Genomic DNA, 17082 nt, shown 5'->3' on the forward strand with positions numbered 1-17082 from the left:
TAACTATATATTTCCTATTTGTATGAAAAGTGAGACTCATATTAAGCCAATAATCGAAGAAAATTTCATACTTTTTGTATCTTCTATACAATATTTTCTCCCATATCCAAAAACGATTATTAAGTTAACAATGGTAATTAAAAGCAGTTTTAAACCTCGTTTTTATATGGATAAGATGTGTAGTAAACCATTGTTAATTTTAATAATTGTTTTTGCATAAGGCAGTAAGGCTTTAAACATAAACGTTTACGTTATTATTCACAACAATTTATCAAAAGTTTATGGGACAAATTTTGTAAGGAAAATTGTCTTATAAACCTTTGATAAATTGTTATGTAGTAAAACAACATAAACAAGAAAATTAGTAAATATTTATTATTGTTATTATTTAGAAATTATTCTTTTTGGAGCAAGTCAGATAAATCCTTCCATAAGAGAGAAATACTATTTTTACTCTATTAATGGAATTAAAATTGTTTCTTAATACATATATAAATTCTTACTAACATTATATATAATTAAAGAATTGTAAAACTTTATTATTAAATTAAACTTAAAATATAAATACAATACAGCTATTATTAATAAATGTAAAAACAAAATAAAAAAATAAATACTATTTAGTAATAATAAAATACAAATATTTATGTATAAGCAGTATTATGTATATATGATATTCTTTATATAAAAAAGAAGAAGCTTAATAATGACCAATAAATTTAAATTGAATTTTAAATTACAAATATTGTATACATATAAAATTAAACATATACTATTTTGATACTTTTTATTTAAAATAAAATTTCTTCTTTTCCTTTAACTATTTAAAGAGATTTTGTAGTTTGGCACGTAAAATAATTGATTTTTTGGGTTTCTTTTCAATTCATTTCCAATAAAACAAATGATGACTGCGTACATCAAAATTATAAAATCTTAAGAGCATGTAATCCTGCCATTTAGTGGGTAATAATCTGAAATTAAAAAAAATATAATGATTTTATTGAAAAAAATATATATAAAATATGTTTTAAGGATATACAGTAATGTGTGTAGGTATTTAAATATTGTATGCACATTAGGTGTCCCACCGAAAATACAATTTTAGTTCATTCTAAGTTTCTCAAAATTTTTTCACGTGGTCAATATTATTTATATACTTGGTGAGCTGGGCCAAAGGATTAAAACGTCCTTTCTTAAGGGGTTTCAAATTCTTTAGTTTAAAGTGTCTTCGACAGGAACTTTCAATAATCTAACTTATGTTTTTGTGATAGTTCAAAAATATTGCAAACTTTTTAAATTTATTGAAATTTTTAAAATTTTTCTTTAATTTGAATATGAATTAATTAAATTTAAAAATTAATATGCATTTCATAAACCTCGTAAATTCAAAAATAAAAAAAATTGGTAAAAATGAAGTACAGATAGATACTTCTTTGCTAGGACTAATAGGTGAAAAGTTACACTCATTGAAATAAAACCCCGTATGGCTAAATTGTCCAACTTTGACAATCTTAGTCTAGCAGTTCTTGACAAATAGAGCTGTCAGGAAATATTTTTGTTAAATAATATCTAAAAATCAACTAAATTTTCATTTTCGGTTGTAACATCAGAAATCACAATTTAGCGAACACCCTAATGTATATAGGTATGTAAATATATTCAAAATACTATTCGGTCTGAATTACTAACAATAAATAGAGAATTTCTCGGTTGAAAGTTGGTACAAAATTTAAAAAAGTACTTTTTTTTAAATCATGCATTTAAAATGTGTAAAAACCTAAATAAATTTGTACGTTTGTGTCAAAATTTTAATTTAATCTGCAGCTTTTTTGATCCTTGATATTACAGGTTTTATGGATACAAATAAAAAATAAATAATACGAATTTATTAACGTTCCCATATTATACTATTAAAACAATATCGGTATTATTACTTATATACGATTTTGTGATAAGGACTATACTTTCTTTACATGGTACTTTGAGTCTACAAAAAATGTGTCAGATATTTGGTACATTATAATATCGTACTTAAGTGAAATTAAGCAACTTTAGTAGCAGCACGTGTTTTGAAGATAATATAAGAATGTTGTTATCAAATGCATGCAATCTTTGATATTATTATTTTTTATACATTAGGGTAACCTCATTTATATAATAAATAAATCGTGGGATCGATATCATCGAGTGATATACATATGTATATAAAAATATTAAACATTATTTTACATTTTATACAGACTGACAGACTCGTGATTTTCGTCGACTATTTATAGATCCCGACTTATTTTCAGATATTAAAGCAATGACTACAGATTAGACTATAGGCTAAACTGTAGATTAGGCTACAGACTACACTATAGGCTAGACTGTATACAAGACAATAAACTAGACTATAGATTAGACTTAAGACTAGACTATAGACTAGGCCATAGACTAGACTATAGACTAGACAATAGACTTTGGACTAGACTATAGACTAAACAATACTAGGCTAGACTATATACTAGACACACTATATATTTTACATATTTATACAGACTGACCTACCCAGTATATGATTTTCGTCGACTATTTATAGATCCTGCCTAATATTCAGTTTTTTAAATAAATTTGTTGGAGTAAAAAAAAAACGTTTTTCGTTGTTTCCTTCACACTAAAAACTCTTTTTTGTTAAATCAATTCTAGGTGTTTTTTTTCTTGCTTTAACTTTCGTTATTAACTTACCTGAGCAACCAGACACTTAATGCAAATATTTTTGGCACGTATACCATACGCTCATTGAGTAACATGCCACGGACAATTTTCTCTGCCACATATGCTGTTGGTAAACCAGGATAACTGCTCGAGATGCTTTTTAAGTAAAAAAAAATTAAATAAAAATGAAAATAGGAATGAATACAAAAAAAAAACAAATATACGCCAATGAAATATTGTTATACAAAGAAAATACTTGTACAGCATTTAAAAATAATTAAGAAATCAATTATAGCAGCTTATGTGGTCTTTTGTAAACTCAAAGACAATTATTGAAATACGTACATATCGTTAACGGAAACCCAAACGGCCCTGAATAACCAAAGATTCAATATAGATTTTATTGTTGATTCTAATGTATTTTAATGTAACTGATAGATTTTACTCTTAAACAATATGATTATTTACTACAAATAAATCGCGTACAGCAGAAGAAAACTATTTTAATTGAAAAGTTTATTTTTAAACTTTTCAATTTAAATAGTTTTCTTCTGCTGTAAATTTTTAAAAATGTTAGATAATGTCGTTTGCGTTTCAGGTGACGATATACACATTTTTTTTGTTGTTATATTCAGAAGTTTGTACGCATTTATGTTTTTTTTTTTTTTTTTTAAAGGACAATGCATATAAATAGAATGTTATCGGTTGTGTAAACATTGTAGTGCAATTTTACAGACAAACATATTTCATTTTAGGTTTAACAATTTGAAGATGAAATTAAAAAAAAATTAAATTGTTATTAAATGCTTTTCTGTTTTAATGTAAACACAAAAGATACAATTTTATTAATTTTAAAAAATTACTAAAATTTTAATTTTATTTTTCTTCTACTCTTCAATTGTAAAATAATTGTCCAATTCACAATCGGTGTTGTACGGTTGTATCGTAGTATTCGTAATTTTTTTATTATTAATTTGTTTTTGTTTTGAAAAAATTTTTTTTAAAGAACTTGTATGACTTACAACGATTGTGAATTGAACAAATATTTGTAATAAAACAAACTTACCCTGCATCACTGAGTAAATGCAAATCTCCACTTGTCTTCATAAAATATGTATTGGCTACTGTTGTGCGTACATAATCGCTACTAGATAAACGTAATTCACATCTTAATGCTTCCATAAAACCAATAATACCATATTTGGTTGCAGTATAAATGCCAGCCCCGGGTAAAGGCACAAGACCTTAAATTAAAAACAAAATTTTAAATTGTTACAAATTTAATACGTAAATTAAAAAAAAATGTTCTTAGAGTAATACTAACCTGTTTGCTGAAAATATGCTTAGTTTGTAAAATTTATTGTTATTTTTTATTATTTACAATGTATTATTTACAAATGATTTATTTTTTGTAATAATGTTAGTATATTTAGTAACTTATTTACTAAAAAGACACTAATTTAGAACTTTAAATAAAGCATAGGAAATAAAATAAATATATTTCCAAATTTGAACACAACATACCATACGGTATAATAGTTGTATGTCATAAAATTTTTTGAAACATAAACAAATCAATAATAAAAAAATTATGACATACTACGATACAACCGTACAACACCGATTGTGAATTGGACAAATATGTTTGCTACACAGTCCTCATTACATCCCAGCAAAATTTAAACGAAGTATGTACTATACATTTATCACCACTTCAAAAGTAGTACATTGTGAATTTTTTTACCTTCTGTGGAATTGATATTTATTGGCTTCCAAAGTACCGAAAATAATAAATTTTTTAATTGAAGGTATATTTTTTGTACTGTAATTTTTGGAATAAACCAATTCTATTTTGGAGTTAATTGATAAATAGGTGCAATTTATTTATGTTAATATTATTTGTCAAATTTGTTGTATTCTATAATACTACAATTTCACTTCCTAATCACTTGCAAAAAAAAAAACTAAAAATTACTTCCAGTGATTGGCTTCAGATGTAGCACAGTGGTATAGGAAAAAAGTGGGAAATAATTCGTTAACTTCTAAACGGTTAATCCGATTTTAATGAAATTTGGTATGCACAAAGAGGAGGTGTTGTCGAGTTTAGGTTTTGAATTTGGACCTTATAGGCCAACCAGGGCCTATATAGAATCTCCCCATCGAGCACTATATTTACTGCTACGACAACATTTGTTATAGTGCTCGATGAGGAGATTCTATGAAGAAATAGGATCGTTTTAAAAATTTAACATAGCCGAGGTGTCCTAATTTGAGGACCCCCCGCCGGGGCCCTGGTTGGCCTATAAGGTCCAAATTCAAAACCTAAACTCGACAAAACCTCCTCTTTGTGCATGCCAAATTTCATTAAAATCGGATTAACCGTTTAGAAGTTACCGAATTATTTCCCTCTTTTTTCCTATACCACTGTGTGTAGTGAATTTAGAATCAAATAGAAAGAACTCCCCTACTATGACAAGCATATGTTAAAATCATAACTTTTTCAGGACTTTTTCAGTACTTCCATGGAGTAAATTCTTCTTCACTTCGCTTCTTTGGAAGTTCTGTTTTTGCTGGAATGTTAAGACCATAGAAAAATAAATAGAAGTGTTACTGAGAGTAAGAAATATTACTCTCTCACATGTACAGGTTCTGTGTGAATTTAATACAATTGTATGAGTATTTTTATTTTTGTTTACATAAAATAACAAAAATATGAATGTACAAAATGTATCCGAATACATCACACCCTACCACATTGCGAGTAAGTAGCTATAAGTTATTTAGTATTTTTTAATGTAGAAGTTATATTCAAGAGATTGATGTTTGCTTAATTAATTAATGTACTACTCATTATAACAATATATAGTCAAAATTTCGTATATATAAAATTTGTTGAGTCGAATTTTATAAATACCCTATTCTTGTTAGCATGTACCGCTTACAAAAAAGTTCAATAGGCTAATTTATGGGCGGATTACATCATTACATCGACGCAGGTGTTACAAACTTAAAGACATAAACAAAATACCGTTCCTATTGGTGTGGTGTAGGGTGTATTTAGACTGCATTTGGTCTGCTTTGAAATTAACAATAATCGTTCATATCAAGCGTTAATTTTAGCATTAGCACAATTCCTTTGGCAAAATAGCCCCTGCTGCTGCAATAAACACTGCTAAAAGTTAAGTTTTCCCATAAAATTATTGAAAACATTTTCAGAAAAAAAACAAATTTTTCAATCGTTTTTATTTTTTTAATATAATTTTCAAGTGTCAATATTGACTCAACCCAGCAAACACAAAGAGTTTATTTAAAATTAAGAATAATTTTTAATGAAGATCTTTCTTACATTGGTCAACTGATATTGAATAAAAATGGCTAATTCAAAACATTATTTCATAAAATATCGAAATATAATATCAAACAAAAATATAAAAACTTTTTAAACGAAAAAGTTTGTGTTTGTTGGGTTAAATATTTTTCAACTAATACATTCTCACGACTTAGGTTTTTGACAGCAGACTTAGGTTATGTCATACTCAGTTTCAGTTCTATGTATACCTTTTCTATGGTTAAGACGGTCTAGTAATGTTCGACCATAGACAGTAAAGTCAAAACGAAACAAGATTAGTTTGGTATTAAAAATTATCATTATCGGTCCATGGTTTCACATAGCGCCATACAACAAGGTCCACATTTTGTAAAGTTTTGTGAAAATAATATTTCAATAATAAATTAAAAAAAAATCAAAATTAGAGATATTTTATAGGAAATAAAATCACTCTGTCAAATCTAAGATCGATTCATAATTGTTTCTACCTCTCATATAAATAAGATCCTCTTCAGAAAATAACTTTTAACCAAATAACTGGCATGTATAACTGCAAAATTCGACAAAATTATTTTAATGCTCATAATTTGCTATAATGAAATTTAACATAAACAAATTTTATAGAAACGATTAAATTCGACATGCACAAGCTCTATTTCAAATATAATCTCTTTACCTTTTCTCTTCATCAATTTTTATAGGGCTCAGAAATTATTCAATAAAATATCAGTAAACTAACAAAATTCGATATAAGGAATTTATAAAATCCCCCTTAGAAAATTACTCATAAATGTCTTAAAACGTAATTAAACAACGATATTAAATATAAAAAGATTTATTGGAACCATATAAGATCTTCCTGAGAAAATGACTTTAATTTTTATAACCGGCTTAAAAAACATATGTAGCAATGAAATTTAACTTAAGACATTTTATTAAAACCAAAATCTTAATAAATTTTTATGAGGATCAATCCATAATTAATCATACTTCCAATATATCCATTTTAAAAGAAAATTATCATATAATCAATAAATAATTAAAAATTATTATTATCGGGAAATGCTACTATAAACCTGATGTTTATAGATATCTTAAATTGATAGCGCTATCAACCCCTAATTTAGCCAATAGTACTATAGGCTAGTGTAAAATTGAAACTATGATCGGATAAGTAGCAGTAGCCCTAAGTCAATCGGTTAAGAACAAACTTTATTTACTCCTTTTAAAGAGATATTAATGTAAGTATGTATATAAGCTATACGAAATTCGTCGTTCGTCCCAATTGTGCGTATACCATTAGCCGAATTTCTTTAAGGTCGAATTTTATAAAAAAGCTTTTTGGAGAGATTAATTAAAGATAAATTAATTACGATCGATTATTTTTGATGTCATTAGAACAAATTAAACATAATCAATGACGCATTCCTAAAAAATTAAAAAAAAACACAAGCGCATTTATAACCATTTCCAATAAGAATTAAAATGCACATAAAACATATTGTTACTCATCCTTTTAAAATAATACATACATATAAAAGCCGTAAATGATAAGAATTAAAAAAATAATTATTACAACTTACCAGACAATGCCGCAACAGCAACTACATGTCCAGATTTACGAGCCACCATTTTGGGTAAAAATGCTTTAGTGGTCTGAGGCGCACAAACCAAACAACAATTAAATGCAACAAATAAATAAAAATGGTCATGTAACGTAAACGAAAAAAAAGACAATGTTGAAATACATATATTATTAATTTCATTTAAATTTTCAATAAATGAATTTACATTTTAACTGAGAATAATAAATGTTGTTAATAAAAATACACAAAAAATCACGTACCATGATGTATGATCCCAAATTAACGGTAATAATTTTTTCAATCTCATCATCTTTCAACTGTGGTGTCGATGTCATGGGCATGAGTGACGCATTGTTAACTAGAATTTCCACGGGGCCCAATTCTTTTTCAATTTTTAAACTCATCAATTGCAATTCACGTGGCGATGAGACATCAGTCTAAAAGATTTTTTTTATAAAAAATATTTTATTTTAATAAGTATTTTTTTTAGCTACAACTTACCTTGTAAGCTTTGGCTACACTGTGAGGAATTTTTGAAATCATATCAATAGTTTCATAACAACCTTTGGAATTTACATCGACCACCGCTATTTTACAACCTTTACGTGCCAATTCAAGAGCAATTTCACGGCCTAAACCGCTGCCACCACCTGTAACCTGCAGACAAGAACACAATTAGTAATTCACTTTTTATTAAGTACTTATATTTTTATTGCTCTAAGGGAGATTTTTATTGTTTTAAACAATTATATACATTTTGAAAATTATATTTTAATAAAGTTGTTTTAACAATCCTATTGTGGTTGGTTTAATGTTTATTAAATATTTAATGTTTTTGAATTATGTATGTCTGTATTTAATTGTTTTACAATTCTATTGTTATTTAATATTTGTTAAGTTAATTTGTAAACAATAAAATTTTTTTTACATATTTTCGCGTGTCTATATGAGTGTGAGAACTTTTCAAAGTACGTGTGTAAAGTGAATTAGTTAGAAGTTAATTTTTTAAGCACATGTATGCATCATACTGGCATTAACAGCATTTAGATCTCTTAATTGTTCACCTTTTTTTGCTTTTATTTTCCATATGAAAATATATTTATTTCCCTTCTCTCAATTTTTTCTTTAGATCTCTTGTTTTAATGACAATACAATAACAATACAAAAATGTACAAAAATAAAGTTATTCACATTATTCTATTGCATCACATCTTTAAATAGTTTAACCCATTAAGAGAAATATATATTCAAAATTTATAAGAATTTTTCCTAATTCCAATTGGGGACCGAATGGGACAAAATATGTAATTGTTATTTTAAAATAATTTTTAGTCTTAACCGGACATAACGACTAACCAAAATCGACTCGAAATATGATACTAAATGGCATTGGAGGCACAGTCGCTTACAAGTAGGTAGTTAGCCAATGGTAGTAAGTCATTACTAAACTCCTTCTAAATAATAATGACGGTATGTGGAAGTAATTGAAAAGTAAGTTCTTATTATACCATGTGCATTTAAAATCAATTTCAATTACTTGTAATTTGTAATTACAATTACAATAACAATTACCTGTAAAATTAAAGTTTGGCAACTACAATTACTAGTAATTTTTAATTGTAAATACAAATTATTATATAGAACGAAATTTTAAATTACAAGAAATTATAATTAAAAATCTTTCAATTATAATAACATGTAATTGGCAAAACTTAAATTAAACAAGTAAGAATGTTACAGTCGGTCAAGCCCGACCATATAATACCCTACACCATAGTGTATTTCGCGGAATAATTAGTTTCCTTCTAAGTTTTTAATTAAATATTTTAAAAGTTAAGAAGTACTTAAGCCCTCACGCCACGCCACGACTTATTCCAAGGGAGAGTAAATATTTTATTTCACATATTCGATGTCTGTAAAAAAATATATTTAAGGTTAAATATAAAATTTAAGCAATTATTAAACTTTATCGTTTCTAAGTCATCAAGGCTAGTATAAAACTTGGTTTGGCAGGTTTTTGTCCAGATACGAGTGTATTAAACACAATTATGGATTTAAATGCCCTATTCGGCGGGTTCAGTTGTATGGGGGCTAGGTTAAATAATAGACCGATCTTAACTATTTTCAATAGGCTTCGTCCCAGGGACAATATAAGATTATGTACCAAATTTCATTGAATTATCTTAAAAATTGCGACCTGTAGTTTAATTACAAGGTTTACATGGACGGACGGACAGACAGACGGACGGTCAGACGGACATCGCTAAAATCACTCAGAAAATGATTCTATTTTATTGTGCGTTACAAACATCAGCACAAACCCAATATACCCTCCCCACTAAAGTGGTGTAGGGTATAAAAATTTTAACCACAAGTAATAGTTATTGAAAATCTTTAAATTTTAATAACAAGTAATTGTAATGGGAAAACTTTAAGTAATTGTAATTTGAATAACATTACCCCCAATGTCTGATAGAAAAATATAACAACAACAAAACGAGTACTACTTCCAAAATCTTTCATAATATTCCAAATTCATGTACGTTTATTTATTAATTCAACAATGGGTTAAACAAAATTCATTCATTCATTCATTTGACTCATTCATATTTTTGTTAAAGTACCCTAAATGCTTTATTGTTATTGTGTTTTTCTGGCTCTATAGTATTGTAAATTTGTATCTTGTTTAATTAAATGTTAACGACGACATTTGTAACCCTATAATTTGTGAAAACTAAAAAATATACACATAAACACAATTTTTTTTTTTTTTTTTTTGTCTCTACCTCGCCTTTCAAATGCAATGATGAGGAGGCTACTACGACCTGTTGAACTACATAAATTAATTACAATAATGATAATAAGTTTATTTGTTTGTATATGATTTGAAAAGAAGATTTAGAATGAATGCCAAAAAAATATTTTTAAAAACCGATGATAAAATAAAAGAAACTAGTGAAAACTTTTAAAGATTTAAAATTATAACAACAACTTAAATTAATGTTTAAAAATGTTTTTAAAATCAATTTTAAAATAAAAAATAGTAATCTTTCTAAATCGATCGTGTTTATGTTTCCATTTTTTTTTTTATAATTTATTATTTAATTGATTTTAAACAATTATTAATACAATCAAAAGAATTAAACCTCAAATATAAATTTTTCAATCTAAGTTTAGTGACCACAGTTTGTCGCATCATATATAGCAGTTTTTTTATAAAAAAAGTATAAATCACATATTTTGTAAATAGAAATTAAATACTGATGATCGTCATATGAATATTAACAGTAAATAAACTTGACACTCCCCAGAACTTATAAATATTTTTCTATGAAAAATATTTCATTTAGAAACATGATCGTAGAACAATATTTACACTTATGTACGTAATATACTCACTGATTTTAATATATAATTTTAAATTAAAATCTAACAGATTTACTGTTACACATATTGTCCAATAAATATTTTTCTGTTTAACCAATGTTCTTAATTCCAATGACTGGAATTTGAAATGACAAAAAAAATCCGATTTTTAGTGCTTTTAATACATTAAAAGATAGATTTTTTGTATTTCTGAATTATTTTAAATTGTTACCTATAAGAGAACAAACTAAACATATGTATGTGTATATTCCGCACGATCTGTTCATATGTTTTTATCGTTATGAACATTTTATGAAGAGGGCAACTTAAAAGTAAATTGTCTTAATGATGCTTGCAAGCAAAGATCACTTAAGCGTGAAAAGCACATAAAACTTTTTGGAAAAATTAAAATCTATAATTAAGAAAAAGAAAAAAATAATGGAATATTTTATATCATTAAGTAGAAAATGTTCATAAGAAATAAAATAATACTTAAGTGCTTATAAATTTTCATTACGATCATTGTATAATTAAGTATAACATAACGAAGGACTTTATTTAATAACCGCTATATCTCATTTTCATGAAAATGAGATATTGATGTCAGAATATTTAGCAATTAAATAAAAAACAAATCCGACAAAATATTAAAAATCGACCTAATAATTTTCGAGATATAGCCCTTTATTACACTAATTCACTTAAATTTTTTGTTGTGTTGAACTATATATCGTTGTATTTTAACCAAATACACATCTCAAAATAATTGAGTAAATATATACGATATTAATAAAGACCATATAGAAGCATCATAGATACTTTTGCATATGTTCCGATCATTAAATAAACAAATTAAAAATCTTCAAAAGGCAATTATATAAAAAGCGATATAATGATTGAAAATGCTTTTTAAGGTCTATATATTATATATAACACTTGTAACTCACCAATTTGAATATGATCACGAATCTTTGACCAATTATTAAAAAATTGATACAATTTAAAAGTCTTAATACAATTAATGCTATCATGATCTCACTATTGGATCGTTGCATCATATCACCAATTTTAACTTAGCCAAGACGTAAACCCCCTCACAATAAACATTTGCAAAATTTTATTTTTATTTACCTTTTCGAGACAAAACCACCACAAATTATGGAGCAAAATAAGTAAACAATACTGAACGATAGAAAGAAAAACAACAATTACAATAACAAACAGCTAATAAATATTTATTTATGATTAACTAACTGGTAAACATAAATTATACAATATAATTAAACTTTAAATTCTATTAACCATTAATGGAATAACAATAAACCACACCCAAATGGTTTGAAGCCTAGAAAATGCAAAAATGAAATATATTTTTTTTCACATACAAATACATATTTATACAAGCAGCATTTTTCAAATACCAACCTAATTTAATAAATTTATTTATTTTAATTAAAATAAGCAAAAAATATTAAAATAGATATTTTTTAAAAATAACTTAAAGTGAAAATAAGCCTTTTAAAACAACAACAATAAGCAACAAAAACAAAAGTGAAATTACAACAAAAGCGACATTTTTTATATACAAAATTTAAGTTCAAAAACTTGTTATTTCATTGATGACGTTATTGATAAAAGAACCAATAGTAAGAGTAAAGACAGACAGACAGACAAAGAAACAAGCAGCAATACCCTACAGTACGAAAAGTACTAAGTAGCACCTTTCACTAGTTATATTACCACATAACCAAGGTGTAACTAGCTACCTCTGGTAAATAAAGTGGTCTGTACTTTGTCGAATTAGTTAGTTTAAATTAGATTTATAAAAATGTTTTAAAAGTGATACTTTGATATCCACATGTAGTGCTTTAAATATCCGTTTGTATTTAATAAAGAAGTAACTGTAAATATTTCATCTTATTAATGGCTGTTAAAAAAAACCCGTTATCAATCTAGTTCGTGGTACTGCAGGGTATCAGTAGCAACAACTATGTATTAATAATTGGGGAAACTCCATATAAAAACAAAACATTCTTCTTTAGGCCTTTCTTTTAATTTAATTTGATTTCTCTCGAAGAAAAAAAGAAGAAGCAATAAACTTGTCTTTAGAAATGTTATTGAGAAGTGATTGTTTTTTTTTTTTTTAATTGCTGATGCCACATAGTGGAACTAATGGTGTAGAAATTTTTCGACATTTTCTTAACCGAAATATAATTTTAACTTTTAAATTCGATAAAATAACTAACTGCAAAGCAAATGTCATTGGGAATATGAAATAACTAGTCACAATTTACACTGGTGAGTTTAGGAATACGTGGAATTGATTAGACCTCTTTAGATTGTTTTCCTTTTTGGGAATCGTTAATCCATAAACTAGCTAAACTTCAAGACCAATTTTAGCCGCGATATTAGTTAGTTATAGTTATTTTTTTCCTTTTTGGGAATCGTTAATCCATAAAATATCTAAACTTAAAGACCAATTTTACCCGAGATATTTATTGGTTAGAACCAGTAATATTCAATAAAAATATCGGAAAGTTTTACATGCGGATAGTTCTGATATACTTTGAGATCTATGATAATAACACACACTAACACATTTTTAACCGAGAGACTATAGTATAATTTTATAAAGGATTTCTCCTTCAGTATAATGTCTGGAATAAGGCTAAGTTAATAACTCATCTTAATGTTTTCTCCAACACTACTGCAGAATAATACTTTATATTTAAAACACGCATATTTCTTCTTTAGCTCCACCGTACGTCGTCGTAATAAATGTAGGAGTAATTTTAAAATTATGACAAATTAAACAACAACAACTTCAGCTTAAAAACAAAACATGTTTTGTTATGACTTTGCCTTTGTTGTTTTTTTATTTATTTCATTTCAAATTAATTTATATTAATTTTGGAGTTTTTAAGCGGTGAAACATCCATATATGGGAGGTACATGTAGCACTAGGCTTAAAAATAAATAATGATGATGATGTGAATATAACACTTACCAAAGCCACTTTGCCAGCAACATCTTTTTCTTTAAGGCCCAAACCAAATAAATAATCCAACAGATGTTTTAGAAATACTGCAAAAAGCACCAAAGGAAGCAGCAACAGGAATATGATCATTTTTAAATTATAAATACCACGAGTGACTTCATCATTTTGTCTTGCTCCAGCAGAGGTAGTGGCAACGGAGGTGGTGGTCGTTGGCGACGTAGTATTAATACGTATGGGTGCTGCTGGAGTAGTTGCAGGAACTGGTAATTCCGTAGTGCGTGTTACAGTTGTGGTTTCCACCATTTTTACTTTTGTTATTTTAAACTTTGTAAACACTTATTTTTAGTAATATGTAGTTATAATGAATATATATTGTTTTTTTAATTTAATTTTTTTCTTAAAATTCCTATATATTTTTTGTCAATAATTAATTTTCACTTAATTACACACGCGCGCGTTTTCATTAAATTATTTTCTTATTTTTTGTCTTCCTCACTTAACGACGCTTAAAACGCGTTTGTCTCTTGCCTGGGTTTTTTCTAAAACTCACAGCGCAAATAAATATTTCTTTCAAGTTTTAATAATGAGTTGTTGTTTTTTACTGTTGTTTATTTTTATTATTAATTTTTTTTCTTTCTTTTAGCTCAAACTTTACTTTTTTTACTCTATTGATATCGGTTTTGGGTTTGCTCGATCGATCTGTGCATCTTTAACTGTGTTACTCTCGTTGTGGGCTTTTGGTCTCCTCTACCAGTCAGTGTCTGGTTACGCGCTTTGTCTTAAACTTTATTGTTGTTATAAGCGTGTGTATATTGCTTCTATTTCAAAGCAATTGCAAAAAGTATCAGATTTCGTATTGTTTTTATTGTAGTTGTATTCAATATCACAACAACAAGTTCTCTCCACATTGGATACCACTCTCTTACACTCCACTTTATAAAATAGTATTTTATTGTAATTTTGAGTGTTTTTCTTCTCTTGTCATTGTAGTTGTTAGCCCCACTCGATAAACAGTCATACGTATTCGTATTTATTGTTATTTTTTGTTGTTTTTATAAGTACTCGTTTTTTTAATACGAACACCTGCATTATTATTGTTTTGTTATGTAGAGAAGAATCATTTACAAAAATCTTTATAAGAATATATTTGTACTTCATGTTGTGGGACGGACAACAAACTGAAGTTAAGATGTTTTAAAAGTAGAACTGAAGTAAATAAATATTACTTAAAGATCGTGATTCAATTTGAAGTGGTTTGCAGTCTGTTCTCTTTCTAGTGCCATAATTGTTTAAATAATCGTGGTAATGCATGTTTGTTGAAATTGTTTCGAGTGCAGAAATAAGAAATACATAATACTAAAAAATACATCCTATTCTGAATTTAAGGTAAATAAGTAATTTGATTTGAAAATATGTTTTTGTTGATATTAATACAAATTTGTATTAAAATGACCGATGTGTATATCGATAATAAAACTAAAATTAACAAGTAAGAGTGTTATATTCGGCCATGCCGAATCTTATATACCCACCATCAAATCATTCATGTTTATGTAGAATTTTACTGATGTACTCACATTTTTGGGTCAGTAATAAGTCTTAAAGTCATTTTCAGAAGGGGACCTTGGTAAGGTCAATTATCCATTTTCATTAAATTTATGAAAATGATTTTATTTCCTATAAAACTTTTTTATGTCGAATTTTATTGCTTTATATATATGTTATGAGCAGATATGAGCATAAATTTAAGTTCTCATTAAACATGTTTGTGTTGAATTTCACCGCTATTGATACATCTCTTAGCGATAAAGTTATTTTCTGAAGGGGGCATTATAATTAGGATCGATATAATAAGGATCGATCCTTATAAAATTTGATAGGGAGATTTTGGCTCGCATGAAACTTGTGTATGTAGAATTTTGTAGTAATGAGCGTTGAATTCGTTGTCTAAAGGGTACCTTATTAGGGGGTTAGATAATAATGGACTCATCCTCATAAAATTTAAGAAAATGATTTTAGTTCCCATAAAACTTTTATATGTCGAATATTATTGTTATATATATGCTTTTTAAGGTAGATATGAGCATTAAAGTCGTTTTCTGAAAGGGACCTTATAGGTGGGATAGGGTCAATTATGGATTATCAATTATCGTTATAAAATTCTACAAAAAGAGATTTATGAGACCATAAAACATGTTTGTGCCGAATTTCACCGCTATTGATGCTTCTCTTAGCCAGTTATGAGCGACAAAGTCATTTTCTGAAGGGGACTTTATATGGGGGGTAGGGTCAATTATGAACCAATCCTTATAAAATTCTACGAAAAGATTTATGTCCCCATAAAACATGTTTGTGCCGAATTTCACTGCTATTGATGCTTCTCTTAGCCATTTATGGGCGATAAAATCATTTTCTGAAGGGGACTTTATATGGGGGGTAGGGTCAATTATGGACCGATCCTTATAAAATTCTACGAAGAGATTTATGTCACCATAAAACATGTTTGTGCCGAATTACACCGCTATTGATGCTTCTGTTAGTCAGTTGTGAGAGATAAAGTCATTTTCTGAAGGGTACTTTGTATGGGGGTAGGGTCAATTATGGACCGATCCTAATGAAATTCTACGAGAAGATTTATGTTCCTATAAAACATGTTTGTGCCGAATTTCACTGCTATTGATGCTTTTCTTAGCCAGTTATGGGCGATAAAGTCATTTTCTGTAGGGGACTTTATATGGGGGGTAGGGTCAATTATCGACCGATCCTTATAAAATTCTACAAAGAGATTTATGTCACTATGAAACATGTTTGTGCTGAATTACACCGCTATTGATGCTTCTGATAGTCAGTTGTGAACGATAAAGTCATTTTCTGAAGGGTACTTTGTAGGGTCAATTATGGACCGATCCTTATTAAATTCTACGAAGAGATTTATGTCACCATAAAACACGTTTGTGTCGAATTACACCGCTATTGCTGCTTCTGTTAGTCAGTTGTGAGCGATAAAGTCATTTTCTGAAGGGGACTTTGTATGGGGGGTAGGGTCAATTATGGACCGATCCTTATGAAATTCTATGAAAAGATTTATGTTCCCATAAAACATGTTT

General features: G+C 27.5%; 1 protein-coding gene across 1 annotated transcript; it reads right to left on the bottom strand.

The window, feature by feature from the left end:
* Positions 1-823: 823 nt before the first annotated feature.
* Positions 824-14993, bottom strand: LOC111679069 (estradiol 17-beta-dehydrogenase 11). The gene is made up of 7 exons (XM_023440559.2): positions 13985-14993; positions 8113-8268; positions 7872-8048; positions 7609-7681; positions 3764-3941; positions 2728-2853; positions 824-971 (listed from the first exon to the last, which is right to left on the bottom strand). Exons 1-7 carry the CDS (start codon positions 14276-14278, stop codon positions 884-886), a joined length of 1092 nt encoding a protein of 363 aa, XP_023296327.2. The 5' UTR covers positions 14279-14993; the 3' UTR covers positions 824-883.
* Between the last annotated feature and the right edge of the window lie 2089 nt (positions 14994-17082).

Source organism: Lucilia cuprina, chromosome 4 (genome assembly GCF_022045245.1).
Source record: "Lucilia cuprina isolate Lc7/37 chromosome 4, ASM2204524v1, whole genome shotgun sequence".
NCBI classification, from domain to species: Eukaryota; Metazoa; Arthropoda; class Insecta; order Diptera; family Calliphoridae; genus Lucilia; species Lucilia cuprina.